Source organism: Lygodium microphyllum, chromosome 16, assembly GCF_053477565.2.
Source record: "Lygodium microphyllum isolate KBCC chromosome 16, Lygodium_microphyllum_v1.1.10, whole genome shotgun sequence".
NCBI classification, from domain to species: Eukaryota; Viridiplantae; Streptophyta; class Polypodiopsida; order Schizaeales; family Lygodiaceae; genus Lygodium; species Lygodium microphyllum.
Window position 1 is genome coordinate 1,726,318 of NC_141150.1, and position 12,908 is coordinate 1,739,225.

Below are 12,908 nucleotides of genomic sequence, written 5' to 3' on the forward strand. Positions count from 1 at the left end.
TGTTTATTGCAGGTGCGGTTAATGGTTTCTTGTTTTAGTTCTGTGCTTGACAGATTCCGTGGAGGTGGAGGGAGCCTTTGTCGCGGCATCGATGCTTCTTGTGGCCAGTCTAGGTGACATCTCTCCTTTATGAGTACTGTGGTTTTCATGCTATATGTGTGTGTGTACTTGTTAAGGGGATTTTCTTTTCTTATTGGGGACCGGCGACCAAGGCATGAAGTCCCAGGTTTAGGTTCAGTATGTTTGAGGGAGGTCGAAGTAGTCATTGCCTCCTATAAAGACATTGTCAAGCATTGAAAGACTTGTTTTAGACGGAAATCCTAGTGACCCTGTTCTGCTAGCCTGCTAGGCAGCCGTTCTAGGAGTTCTTGTTAGTTGTGAGGCAGTTAGAGAAGCCTGCCAGAAGAAAAATAATGATGATAGGGAAGATAAAACCCTGAATATCTGAAAAGAAAATTAATATATACAAAGGTGTGTAAAAAGGGGTTCTAACCCCTATAAAAGAAAAGAAAAGAAATGAAAATTTATAAGAAATTGATCATCGCCTTGTGAGGGCCTGGTAGGTTCCTGGGAACAAGTCAGACCCGGGGCCGATGCCTTGTCTTCCTAGGGGTAGCATCTTGCTGAAAAAGAAGAAATTAAGGAAGGTTGGAGCGAAAATAAAAGTGAGCGTTAGAAAAGGATGAAGTGTTGCCTTGCGAGGGCTTGGTAGGTTCTTGGGTACCGAGATAGGACCTGAGGCCGATGCCCTGTTCTCCTTGGGTCACTACGCTCAGCTCCCTCCTTTTTACGTGCCTAAGTATGGAAAATAAAACCCTAAAAGAAGAAATGTGCTGAAAAAAAAATACTTCTTGATCAGGCTATAGGAGTCCTTGCCTAGTAGGAGCTCCTAGTTGTGTTGTCCTTAGTTAGGTAGGTAGTTCAGACCACCACTTAGGGCAACCTCTTTTGATAGTTCTTTTTAGTTTGGCCGTGTTGGAGCAGTCGATTAGTGACTAGCTACAGACCTTCTATCAGATTATGCTAGGCCTACTCCTTGTGGATGTCATGCCTTGGTTTTGTCAGGGGGTAGGGTGAGCATTGTGCTGTGTTTAATATGTATCTATTGTGTATCAGCTTGATGCTTCCTTTGGTTGTTTTGTGCAGATCTATTGTGGGATTCGACGGGCTGAGTCGCCCTATCCCGTGGTCGCCAATGAGAGCGGAATTTTGATGTTAAGAAGTGCTTAAAAATAACCAAAATCTACGAATATCAAGGGAAAAATATTCAACGTCGAAGGCGGCGACTTGACCTAGGACGATTTTAAGTGCCAAAGTGCTTTAAAGGTGCCCGAGCAACACTTGTTGATTTTTCATAATTTTTTAGACTGTCGTGCAGGTTCACAAGAGTTACCGGCCAATGCGGGATGTCAAGCCGGACGGCCAAGATTTTTCAGAGCTCAATTCGAAGTCCGGACGGGGAAATGGCCAAGAAACCGGGCAAGATGCGAAGAGGTGGACATTAGAGTGGTCAAATGGGTGATGCCTTTTGGGAGCCCAACATTTTATGCCACTAAGCAAGAAAGGAAAAAAAAACGTGAAGAGAGAGACAGGAGAATGGCGTGAGCAGGGCGGCGCATTTTTCGCCCCATCCTCCCATATGAAGAATGCAGGCTACAAACAACCATGCCAATAAACATTGGGTCTTCAATTCCCCCTGGATGCTGATCATTTCGCCGTGCTTCACTCCTCCAATGGCAGTCTCTATGAAGATCTCCGATTTCAGTCTTTCTCTCTCCTCCCTCTCTCTCTTCTAAGGGTAGATTCATGTGGTGAAGAAGAAGAAGAAGAAGAATGGATGACGGATGCTTGTCCAATGAGGACCGGATTGCTCCATGGTTCAAGAGGAATGAAGATTGCTGATTGTGGACTGTCATGGGCATTAATGGTTGCTGGAAATCAGCCTGAGACATGGCAAATAAAAACCTGCAACTCGCAAAGAACGGTAATTTCATTTTTACAAAGGAAATTGATATTTTATGCAAGTTGCTTCATGAATATTTGTTCCCATGGGATGATTATGCATTATAATATTTTGCTATGAGTTTGATCAGTTTATGCTCAGAAAATCTGAAAATCATAAGTGTTTTGACTAAAATTAATGGTATAAAACCCTTAAAAAACGCGAAATATGGGAAAATTGGGTGTTTTTGATATATAAATGGAAAATATAACAAGACACACAAACTAAATTTGTGTTTTTTCTGCAAATAAACCTAAGGGCCACAGCCTACAACTCATTTTGTATTTTCAGTTATTTAATATTGCAAAAAATACAATAAAAATAGGGAAAATGGAAAAAAATAGGGAAAAAATAGATTTTGAGTCACTACAAGGAATTGGGCAATTAGCGACGGCGGATATCGGCGTCGCTATTGGCGTCGCTATGGGCGTCGCTATTTGCGTCGCTAGATGCAAATAGCAATGCAAATAGCGACGCCGCAGGAAAAAAAACGTGGCCGAAACCCGAGCGCCGTTTTCATTTCTTTTGTTTCGACTTTTGAGAGCGAGAGCGAGGGAGAGAGTGAAGGCTTTGTGAGAGAAGAAGAGGAAGAGACTTGCTGCTGCCGCCGCCACCACCGCCGCCACCGCCGTTGTTCGCGAAGGAGACGAGGAGCCCTCATTGCAAAGAGAAGCCTCCCACACTCGCCATATCTCATTGGTGAGTCTCCCTCTCTCTTTCTTTTGCTTGTTGAAGGTTTAAATCGTTCTCTTTTGCTTGTTTAGGAGAGGAAATGAAAGAGAAGGAGAGGGAGAGGGAGAGAGAGGGAGAGAAAGAGAGGGAGAGGGAGAGGGAGAGAAAGAGAAAGAGAAAGAGAGGGAGAGTGCATTCTCTCTCTCTCTCTCCCTTTTGCTTGTTTAATGTTTAAATTACTTTCTTTTTTGCTTGTTTAGGAGAGGAAACGAGAGAGTAAGAGAGAAAGAGAGGGAGAGGGAGAGGGAGAGGGAGAGGGAGAGAAAGAGAAAGAGAAAGAGAAATAGAGGGACAGGGAGAGGGAGGGGGAGGAAATGAGAGAGGGAGAGAAAGAGAAAGAGAGGGAGAAGGAGGGAGAGTGCATTCTCTCTCTCCCTCTCCCTTTTGCTTGTTTAATGTTTAAATCACTTTATTTTTTTCTTGTTTAGGAGAGGAAATGAGAGAGAAAGAGAGCGAGAGGGAGAGGGAGGGGAAGGAAATGAGAGAGGGATAGAAAGAGAAAGAGAGGGAGAGTGCATTGTATCTCTCCCTCTCCCTTTTTCTTGGAGGATGTTTAAATCACTTTATTTTTTGCTTGTTTAGGAAATGAGAGAGAAAGAGAGATAGAGAGGGAGAGGGAGAAAAAGAGAAAGAGAGGGAGAGGGAGAGGGAGAGGGAGGGGAAGGAAATGAGAGAGGGAGAGAAAGAGAACGAGAGGGAGAGGGAGAGGGTGAGAGAGAGAGTGTGCATTCTCTCTCTCACGACGGGTTTGGTTGTTTGTTGTTTGAATCACTTTCTTTTTTGCTTGTTTAGGAGAGAGGGAGAGGGAGGGAAGGAAATGAGAGAGTAAGAGAGAAAGAGAGGGAGAGGGAGAGGGAGAGAAAGAGAAAGAGAGGGAGAAGGAGAGAAAGTGCATTCTCTCTCTCCCTCTCCCTTTTGCTTGTTTAATGTTTAAATCACTTTATTTTTTGCTTGTTTAGGAGAGGAAATGAGAGAGAAAGAGAGCGAGAGGGAGAGGGAGGAGAAGGAAATGAGAGAGGGATAGAAAGAGAAAGAGAGGGAGAGTGCATTGTATCTCTCCCTCTCCCTTTTGCTTGGAGGATGTTTAAATCACTTTATTTTTTGCTTGTTTAGGAAATGAGAGAGAAAGAGAGATAGAGAGGGAGAAGGAGAGGGAGGGGAAGGAAATGAGAGAGGGAGAGGGTGAGGGTGAGAGAAAGAGAGAAAGAGAGGAAGAGGGAGAGAGAGGGAGAGGGAGGGGAAGGAAATTTAAGATAATAGACTTATTGATAATGGTATGCAATGTGCTTTGCCATGGGCCACGTACATTGGTAACTCTTTAAGATGGCTTAAAAATGGTCAATTCCTTCATGAAGTCCAAGTAGGGGATCTAATTGTGATATGCATAATTCATTGTTTTTGTATTAACTTTATAGGCATGCCAAATTAGAAATCATGCCAACTAGTCAACGGAAGGACTAAAAGAAAATGATACCATAGCTAATGGTCATTAAGGTACTTCATCAAAATGAACCCAAAAGTATTGTTATAGAAGAAGAAACCCTTAAATTGAGTATAGGATAATTTCTCTCATGTCTTATGACTATGAGTAGAATTGATTGAAATAAATTTTATTACTATAGTTATAAAATTTCATAGATGCCGCGCATTAATTTAAAAATGGATTACTTATACTCAAAGCCGAGATATAACAAATAATTATCTACCGAGACAAACAAATCCTTTAGCATGATACAAGGCCGAGATACAACATCGGAAAATCTCTCAATTACTATATACAATGCAAGATTTATGGTCAACTTGCAACTTGACGTACATCTCCATAAAGCTATCCATTTAAGCCTCGTTTGCTGTAATGTAGATAAGATGGCAAACGAAGAAGGTCTTATTGTTCAAGACCATGAGACGTATCTTAATCAGCGTGTCCCATGTCCTTGCTCTCAATGCAAGTTGGTAATTAGACGAAAACGCTGATTGTCTATAGAACACATACGATGATTTGGCGAGTTTCAATCTAAGATCATTGATCAGGCGATTGTAGATTTTCAGCAAACGGTAATTTGAAGTTAGCATTTTTCATGCATTGTACTCTCAAGCTAATTGAAAACCATACACAATAAGATTGGGTCTTGTTGGTAAATTTTCTATCCAGGGGGGTGATGTCTCGACCCAAGGGGGAGTGCACCCTTTGCGTCCAATTAGAAGAGTTCGTGGACGTGCGATGGAAGGATTGCAGGAGCCAATCGACCACTCACAAGGCCTATCAATGCCAGAGGAGACAGACAACCTTCCCGACGTGCCTACAATCTTGGAGCTTGAGATGGAGGCAATGATCGATGCATTGATTCCCATGGATGTTGAGACATCTGACCTACTTAGAGAGGAAGCATCCATACCATTATATGATGGGTGCCGAGTATCTCGGTTGAAGACATTGCTTGCACTCTTAAGTGTGCAAGCAAAATACGGTTGGAGCGATACGAGTGTGACTGAGTTATTCAAGTACCTTGCACACAAGCTTCATTGATTTTTTTTTAAACAGTATTATTGCAAACATTTGTGTTTTTTCAAGGTGTTTTATGATTTTTTTCAGGTTATTGAAGTATCATATATTGCCACCTGCAAATACCATGCCTGAGTCTCGTGATGATGCACGACATGTTTTACGAAAGCTTGGCATGGACTACAATAACATCCATGCATGTATAAACGACTGCATATTGTTTCGAGATGAATACGAGACTATGGAGACATGTCCAAAGTGTGGTGCTCACAGGTATCGACAGGACTTGTAAGGGCAAACCATCCCTCAAAAAGTTCTCAGACACTTTCCGCTCATCCCCCGCATAAACCACATGTTTCGCACGTCTGCCATGGCAAGCTTAACAACGTGGCATGTGCAGAATAGGTCCACGGATGGAGTTCAACGAATATTAGCAGATTCGCGCACATGGAGCCACATTGACTCTACCTTCCCAGGCTTTGCGCGAGAGCCAATGAATCTTCGGCTCGGTCTCGCCATGGATGGTGTGAACCCATTCGGTCTGCGCTCGACTTCTTACAGTGTGTGGCCTATAGTGCTTGTCAACTACAACATCCCTCCATGGCTTTCTACGAAGAAAGGACATCTCATCCTTAGCTTGCTCGTCCCCGGCCGCTACAAAGTAAAAAATATGGACGTGTATCTTCGTCCATTAGTCGATGAGCTTAAGATTTTGTGGGAGGAGGGGTCATGGTGCAAGATATGAGCAGGCGCAATGGTCGGCGGTCAGCCAACATTCGAGCCATTCTCATGTGGACGATGCATGACTTTCCGGGATTGGGAGAGTGCTCAGGTGAGCAGACCTTTGTTCTCGCTGGTAATATATATATTTTATTTCATTCAATCAAGTATTCACTAGGTCGTGGATCGCCTTGCAGGTCTGTTATCTCAGGTTATCATGCATGTCCATTGTGTGGGCCACAGTTAGACTCCCAAAGGTCACGAACCATGAAGAAGATGGTATATCAAGGACACGTCGCTTTCTTGTCGGAGGATCATGAACTCAGGGAAGGTTTTCTTGGACGACCTCCAGCACGTATGAACGCTGCAAGTTGGTACGAGCTGAAAATGGTAAACCCGAAATCACATCCAAATGGAATGCGACGGTTCTCAGTTTTCTATGAGTTGCCATATTGGACCCACTTACAGGTCAACCACTTATTGGATCCCATGCATATTTTCAAAAATGTGGGCAGCTTGCTACGGGACCACATCACAGGAAAGAGAGACACTATAGGGTCACGAATGGATTTAAAGGAGGTAGGTAAGATGGAGGCGCTTTGGCCGCAGTCGAGTGCTGAAGGGGGAGTGCAGCTTCCTCGCGCTCCCTGGGTTTTTTCTACCAAAGAAGAGCGCATTGTGAAGCAAGTAATCAAGTCTATCCGCACTCCGACGGGTATGATGCGTTCTCTCAGGTCCGCATTTTCTAAAGATGACCAAATGTCTGGGCTAAAATCCCATGATTGGCATAAGACATGTCAGGTTTGTGAACAGAATGGATTTTAATTAGCGTGGACATTTTGAAATTTGAAAAGTGACCATTATTCTTAATGCTTTCTCATTTGTGGCAGTTTGTCCTGCCGATCGCGATCGCGGGATGCCTAACTCCAGAAATTCACGGGGCCATTTACAAGTTGTCGACTTTGGTGCAATGGATCTCACAGAAAGAGATTAAGACGTCCTCTATTGAATCCGCAAGGCGGGGAGCAGTTGAGACGGTCTGTCTCTTTGAGAAATACCTGCCCACTAGCATGCTCACGATACAAGTTCACCTTCTTGTGCATCTTGTGGACGAAGTGGAGATTGCTGGACCTGTCCATACGCGATGGATGTTCTTCCTGGAACGCTTCATGAAAACCCTAAAAGGCTTTGTGAGACAACAAGCTCGTCCAGAAAGTAGCATGGCGGAAGGCTGGTTGGTGTCAGAGGCGTTCGTGCATATCTCACAATGGCTACCAACGGTGGAACCAGACAATGAAATGCTATGGATGCTGAAGGACGATGATAGACTGACTGGAGATGTGGTGGTTGAAAATGGGGTAGAAAAAAGAATGGATGCCTCAATGGAAGAGAAGGTGAATCGCTTTTGTATGTTGCACCATGCCTCCATGGAAACGTGGCTCGCCAAGTATCAGATTGCAAGGCAAGATCGAGAGGAAGCGCGAGCTGAATTCCGACGCAGTATGCGTCACCGTCCGATTCGATATCCCAAAGGCATGGAGGAGATGCCACAGTTTATGTCAACACGATGGTTGCATGGAGCCTTGACCGTAGCATCCAGCGAAGGGACAGAGGTCTCAATGGAGGAGTGGGAGTTCTCGAAGGGATGTAGTCCAAAGGTAATGAGGGGTTTAGAATGTGTCGTATCTAAATTTGCTTGCTACATCTAATTTGAGTGTTTCAATGTGCAGTACAAAATATATAGTGCAGCGTGGTTGCGCGGACGGCATTTTCGGGTGGAGCGTATTGACAAAATGCACTCCACAATGGACTGTGGTGTCATGGCAAGGTTTGAGCAAGAGAGCCGGCGACGAGCAACGGATCCGAACACGGTTGTGGATGAGATGGAGTATTTTGGAAACTTGCAAAGTATTATTACGGTGGATTACCGTAGCTTCTCCATGATACTATTCGATGTGTAGTGGTTCAAAGTGGTACTTGGAGGAGCTGGACAACAATTCGACGAGGTCCATCTGGATTTCTCAAAATAGATTCCGAAAAAAAATGGACGGATTTGCGCGACACCTTTGTGTTGCCGGCCCATTGTGAACAGGTGCAAATAGTCATTTGCTTGCTAATTGTAATACGACATGGTTTATGTCACAATGGTTTGAACTCGCTTTGTAAGTGTTTGTGAACAGGTAATCTTCCATCCAAACCCCCGACAACCTCGATGGTGGTATGTTATACCGTCAACTCCTCGAGGTGCGAGAGTATATGATCAAAGCGATGTTCCAGGCATAGATGAAGAAAATATGCAAATAGAGGGGTCGATATTACAAGGGGTGGAGGCCACCGCAAGCTTGGAGCCCGCATCAGCTAACAATGATGGAAATACAAAAGTCGTAGAATTTTTTGAGAACGAGGCAGACTCGTTCTTTTGTGGTGACATGTCTATCGACCTTCCAGTGTATGCAGAGTTGTGTCAAGAGATTAACATGGGACCATAGAATATTTCATTCTTGGAGAATTGTATTACTCAATTCGTTATTTAGATCTTCCATAAAGGTAGACAAGATATGCATTTTAAGAGAGATTTTTCAAAAATGATTTATATTAATGTGCTTTGTATAGTTTAAATTGATTATTCTAACATCATTTTTTATCTGTGCAGGTATCGACATTTTCAGGATGAGTCGAGGGATGAGCGATAAGGAGTTTCAGGACATGATGGCACGCATGTCTCCAGATCAACTCGCGAGATTCAGAGAGATGGCAAACCAGGAGCTGTCTCGTTCTTCGTGAGGGCGCTTTGCTAGATCAGCTTCAGCGCGATCAGATGCTTCAGCTTTGAGCAGACGATCTCGACACTCGCGACTTGGGCCAGAGGGAGGGACTGCGACTGCAGGAGGATCAGGGGGGTGCTGCTGTGGAGACATGGACGTGGTGTCTCCGTCTCGTCGTTCAACTGGAGCTGCGTCACCTCCAAGATTTGTCACACCTATGGGGACGTCCACTCCAGTTACTCCGGCTTTTGCGCACCCGTCGGCAGATGGCACGCCTTTTGGTGGCACTCCTTTTGGTGGCACCCCCTTTGGTGGCACCCCTTTGAGTGGCACTCCGGGAGAGGGTACCCCCGTTGGTACACCGGATGTACAGGGGTCTCCTGGATATGCCCAAGAGCGTGGACGAAGATGGGAGAGGGCCCATCTTAGGCAGACTCCTAGGGGTTATGGATACCTAGTGGATAGTAGGTCAGGAGCCATCATCATGAATGATGAGGGGAGGAGGGTGATGGCTCGCATGAGGGAGTTGTGCCAACAAGTTTTTCGGCACAACGTCCTGGATCATTTGAGGAACATACCGGAGGGGAGCAAGGACTACATAGTAGCATCCTTGCACGAGGAGTTCCCGGTGCCAGCCGCAGTAGATAGATTCTCTACAGGCTGGATGATGGATTGCATGCATGCATACATGTCACATAGACGATCCGACGCACGCAAGGCAATCAAGAGTGGGGCTCCAAAGCCCGAGTGGTTAGATGCAGACGACTGGCGCCGACTGAAGGAGGAGGCTACAAATTCGCCAAGACGTTGGAGTCAGCAAGGGAAGGCGGCGAGGGCACGAATCGAGGCCGGATTGGTGCATCATCTTGGGAGTGGCGGCCACAGGACATATTTGGAGGACTTTGTAAGTTTCTCTTTTGTTTTGCTTATTTGTTTTTTTGAGATATTCTTTGTACTGACAATCATGTTTCTAACAGTTAGCATTTTGTTTTCTTTGCAGCACTCCGTTACAAATCGCGATCCGTAAGGTCTTGAGACTCGATATGCAGAGAGGCACGGTTTCAGGGCATTGATCGACCGATTGTATAGACGCGGTGGCCCTGTAAGTCACTCATCTTTTTTGTCCGTAGTTACCATGAGATATTTGAATGCATTATTGTATGGTGGATTGATATGTTGTTTCTTTTTCTACAGAATCCGTTTGATGCTCCTTTGCAACAGGATGAGCTTTCGGGGGACGAGGATTTGTAGCTCGCCCTTGGATCCTTAGAGCTCACACACCTTTAGTTTTTAGTCGCCTGATCTATGTAGACATTTTCTATGTATTAGTGATATCGTTTCATGATTGTACCAATCGCATTTTATGCGATCATGTATTTATTTCATGTATCAGTTTTATGATTTCAGTATACATTCTTTTTGTTTGCAAACACTTTGTATGCAGCAGTGCAGAAACTATTTTGTATGGCTCTCATACAGCACACAGTGCTATATGTGGCAGGGCAGCTTGCTGCCCTGCCACAATTTTTTTTTTCTCTGTTACCATCGCTATTTGCATCGCAAATTTACTGCTCGCGTCGCTATTGGCGTCGCTATGAGCGTTGCAAATTCTCTGTAACCGTCACTATATGCGTCGCTATATGCGTAAATGCGATGCATATAGCGACGCATGCATTTGCGACACATATAGCAACGCATATAGCGACGATTCTATGGCATCGTCAATAACGACGCTTTTTGCGACGACGGGGGCAAATTTTGTTGTTTGTATTTTCGTCGCTTTAAACGTCGCTATAAGGTCTATATCTTGTAGTGAGTACTGAAAATTAAGGAAAAATAAGATTCATGTTTGTGTATGTATGGGGGGTTCGAAGCATGAGTTTTAGCCTCAGTTCAGCCCTACCTTTATGTTTTAGTGAGTTTTTATTGCTTTTTATACAATAAAAACATGGAAATGAATCCTAAACCGGTCAATAATGCACAACCTAAACGGGTGAGGGGGTAGAGTGTATAAAAGGTGTTTAAATGCTGAATGAAATGATGAAAAGCTTGCTGGTTTTTATGCATACCATTTAAGTTGGTCGATAATTAGAAATTAAGAACCTAGTAGCACGAGGGTTTCTCGGTGCTAGGTTCATGCAACGCCGCATACGAGTGATAGTCAAATTCATTGAAAGAAATGTTTTCCACATGTGCACAAATGCTGATTTTCTTAATTGTTTGAGCACATGGACATTCACAATTTGCATAAATCATAAAGAAATTTAAAGGTATCAGATAATACCTCCTGGATGCATGGCAATTGCTTTCTAGAGGAACGTGACCAACGTTGAGTGAGTAAGGTTATCCCAAGCTGTAGGCTAGGCATTGGGTCCTAGGGGAAAGAAAGTGAGGTATGGTACATTCCTGGATACGATCAATTGGTACCTTGAGTGGAAATATGTGCGATGTTGTGTTATATATGTTTAGCGACGCATCGAGGGGCCAATCCCCAAGGTGTAGGAGAGTCGCAGTGAGGTAGCGGCAGTGAGCCGTGGGAGGATCTCCTATATTTGTACTTCGTGCTATTTGGCAATGTGTTGGGACTCCCTCTAAAGAGTGTTAATTGGGTTAGAGTTGGACTACGAGACGTGATACAAACGCAAGATGTTTAGGAAGATGATGTATGTGTCATTCATGCTCCTGGCCGCGAGGCCGTGGGGTTGTTGAGGGCATGATAGAGATCCGGCTAGTGCATGAGCCAGTGCCGGCCCATTTTAGGGCCCATCAATGCTCATCAATGGAATAACGAACGAGGGCGATCACCATGAAGCATGGCAATATCAACATCCAGAAGTAGGGAATGAATCATACAAACGAGGGCAAGCATCATGAAGCATTGCAATACCAACATACCAAAGCATTGAATGGAATAGTAATTGAATAACATTGATTGAATAAATTGAAATATCGACATCCGAAAGCATTGAATTTTACATTGATTGAATAATGGATGAGGACAAGCAGCATGAAGCATTGCAATATCAACATCCCAAAGCATTGAATAAAACCTTGATTGAATAAATGGAAATATCAACATCCGAAAGCACATGGATGGATTAATTTGCAAGATCATCATAGTAGAAAAATTATTCATTTACGTGAAAAGAAGAAACATGAAAAATTTATTGCGGGAAAAGAAGCCACATGAAAAATTTATTACGGGAAAAGAAGACACATGAAAAATATGAGATATAAGCTATGAAACTTATGAAACAATGACATGACAAAGAATGCATAACATAAGACATGACATTGCTATTGTTGGTTCTTTTGGTAATGTCAATGCTATTTCTTTCTAGAGAATCAGGAGGTGATGGCAGTAGGCTTCGCATTGTATCTAGGAATATCATGCATACTTTATCATGAAACGCTAATTGAAGAGGATGGAATTAGGGTTTCTAGCTTCTTCGATACCTACCCATGAACGCATTCACCAGGCGATGCATCTTGTCTTCTCTCAGTTGTGTGTTTACTCCCGAGATCGATCAAGATCTGAGGGCACATGTTGCAAGGGCATCACTTCTTTCCAGGTCTATGGGGTTTGAGCCTCTTCTTCTTCGTCCTGCTTTGCAGGGGGAGAATGTTGCCCTCTACTCAATCATCTCGAAAAGCCTTTGCCTGACATCGATTTACCCTTTCGGGTTAGGACGCTTCACAAAAGCCTTTGGATTCTTAGCTGTAGGCCAAGGGTTCACTCTGCCGCGCACATTCCCTTTCCGCACCCCCCTCCTCGGCTCTTTTATGAACGTCCCACTACGAAGAGATGTCTGTTCCCTCCGAACGGCTACGATCCCATTCTGCACGAGATGTCCGTTCCCTCCGGACAGCTATGATCCCAATCTACACCCCCCTCCTTGGCTCTTTTCTGATTGTCCCACTACAGAGAGATGTCTGTTCCCTCCATACGCCTATGAGAAAATCAGCCTTACACAGGATGAAGAGAGACGGAGTTAATGATGTCCAGATGGTTTGGCTTCCACAGCTGACAATGACGAGTTATGTTATGAAACCATCCGTCGCATCTGCTCTAGTTTCTAGTAAAACTCATCCAAAAAATCCATCCTTGGATCTCAGGTAAAGCAGACACCATATCTCAGAGATCTATGTTTATGGTCATCAAGACTAACCAGACAATCGAATAGTT

General features: G+C 44.1%; 1 protein-coding gene across 1 annotated transcript; it reads left to right on the top strand.

Annotated features, from left to right (window-relative positions):
* Positions 1-6,677: 6,677 nt before the first annotated feature.
* LOC148022459 (uncharacterized) lies at positions 6,678-7,666 on the top strand. The gene is made up of 2 exons (XM_087696548.1): positions 6,678-6,758; positions 6,848-7,666. Exons 1-2 carry the CDS (start codon positions 6,678-6,680, stop codon positions 7,664-7,666), a joined length of 900 nt encoding a protein of 299 aa, XP_087552674.1.
* Positions 7,667-12,908: the final 5,242 nt, after the last annotated feature.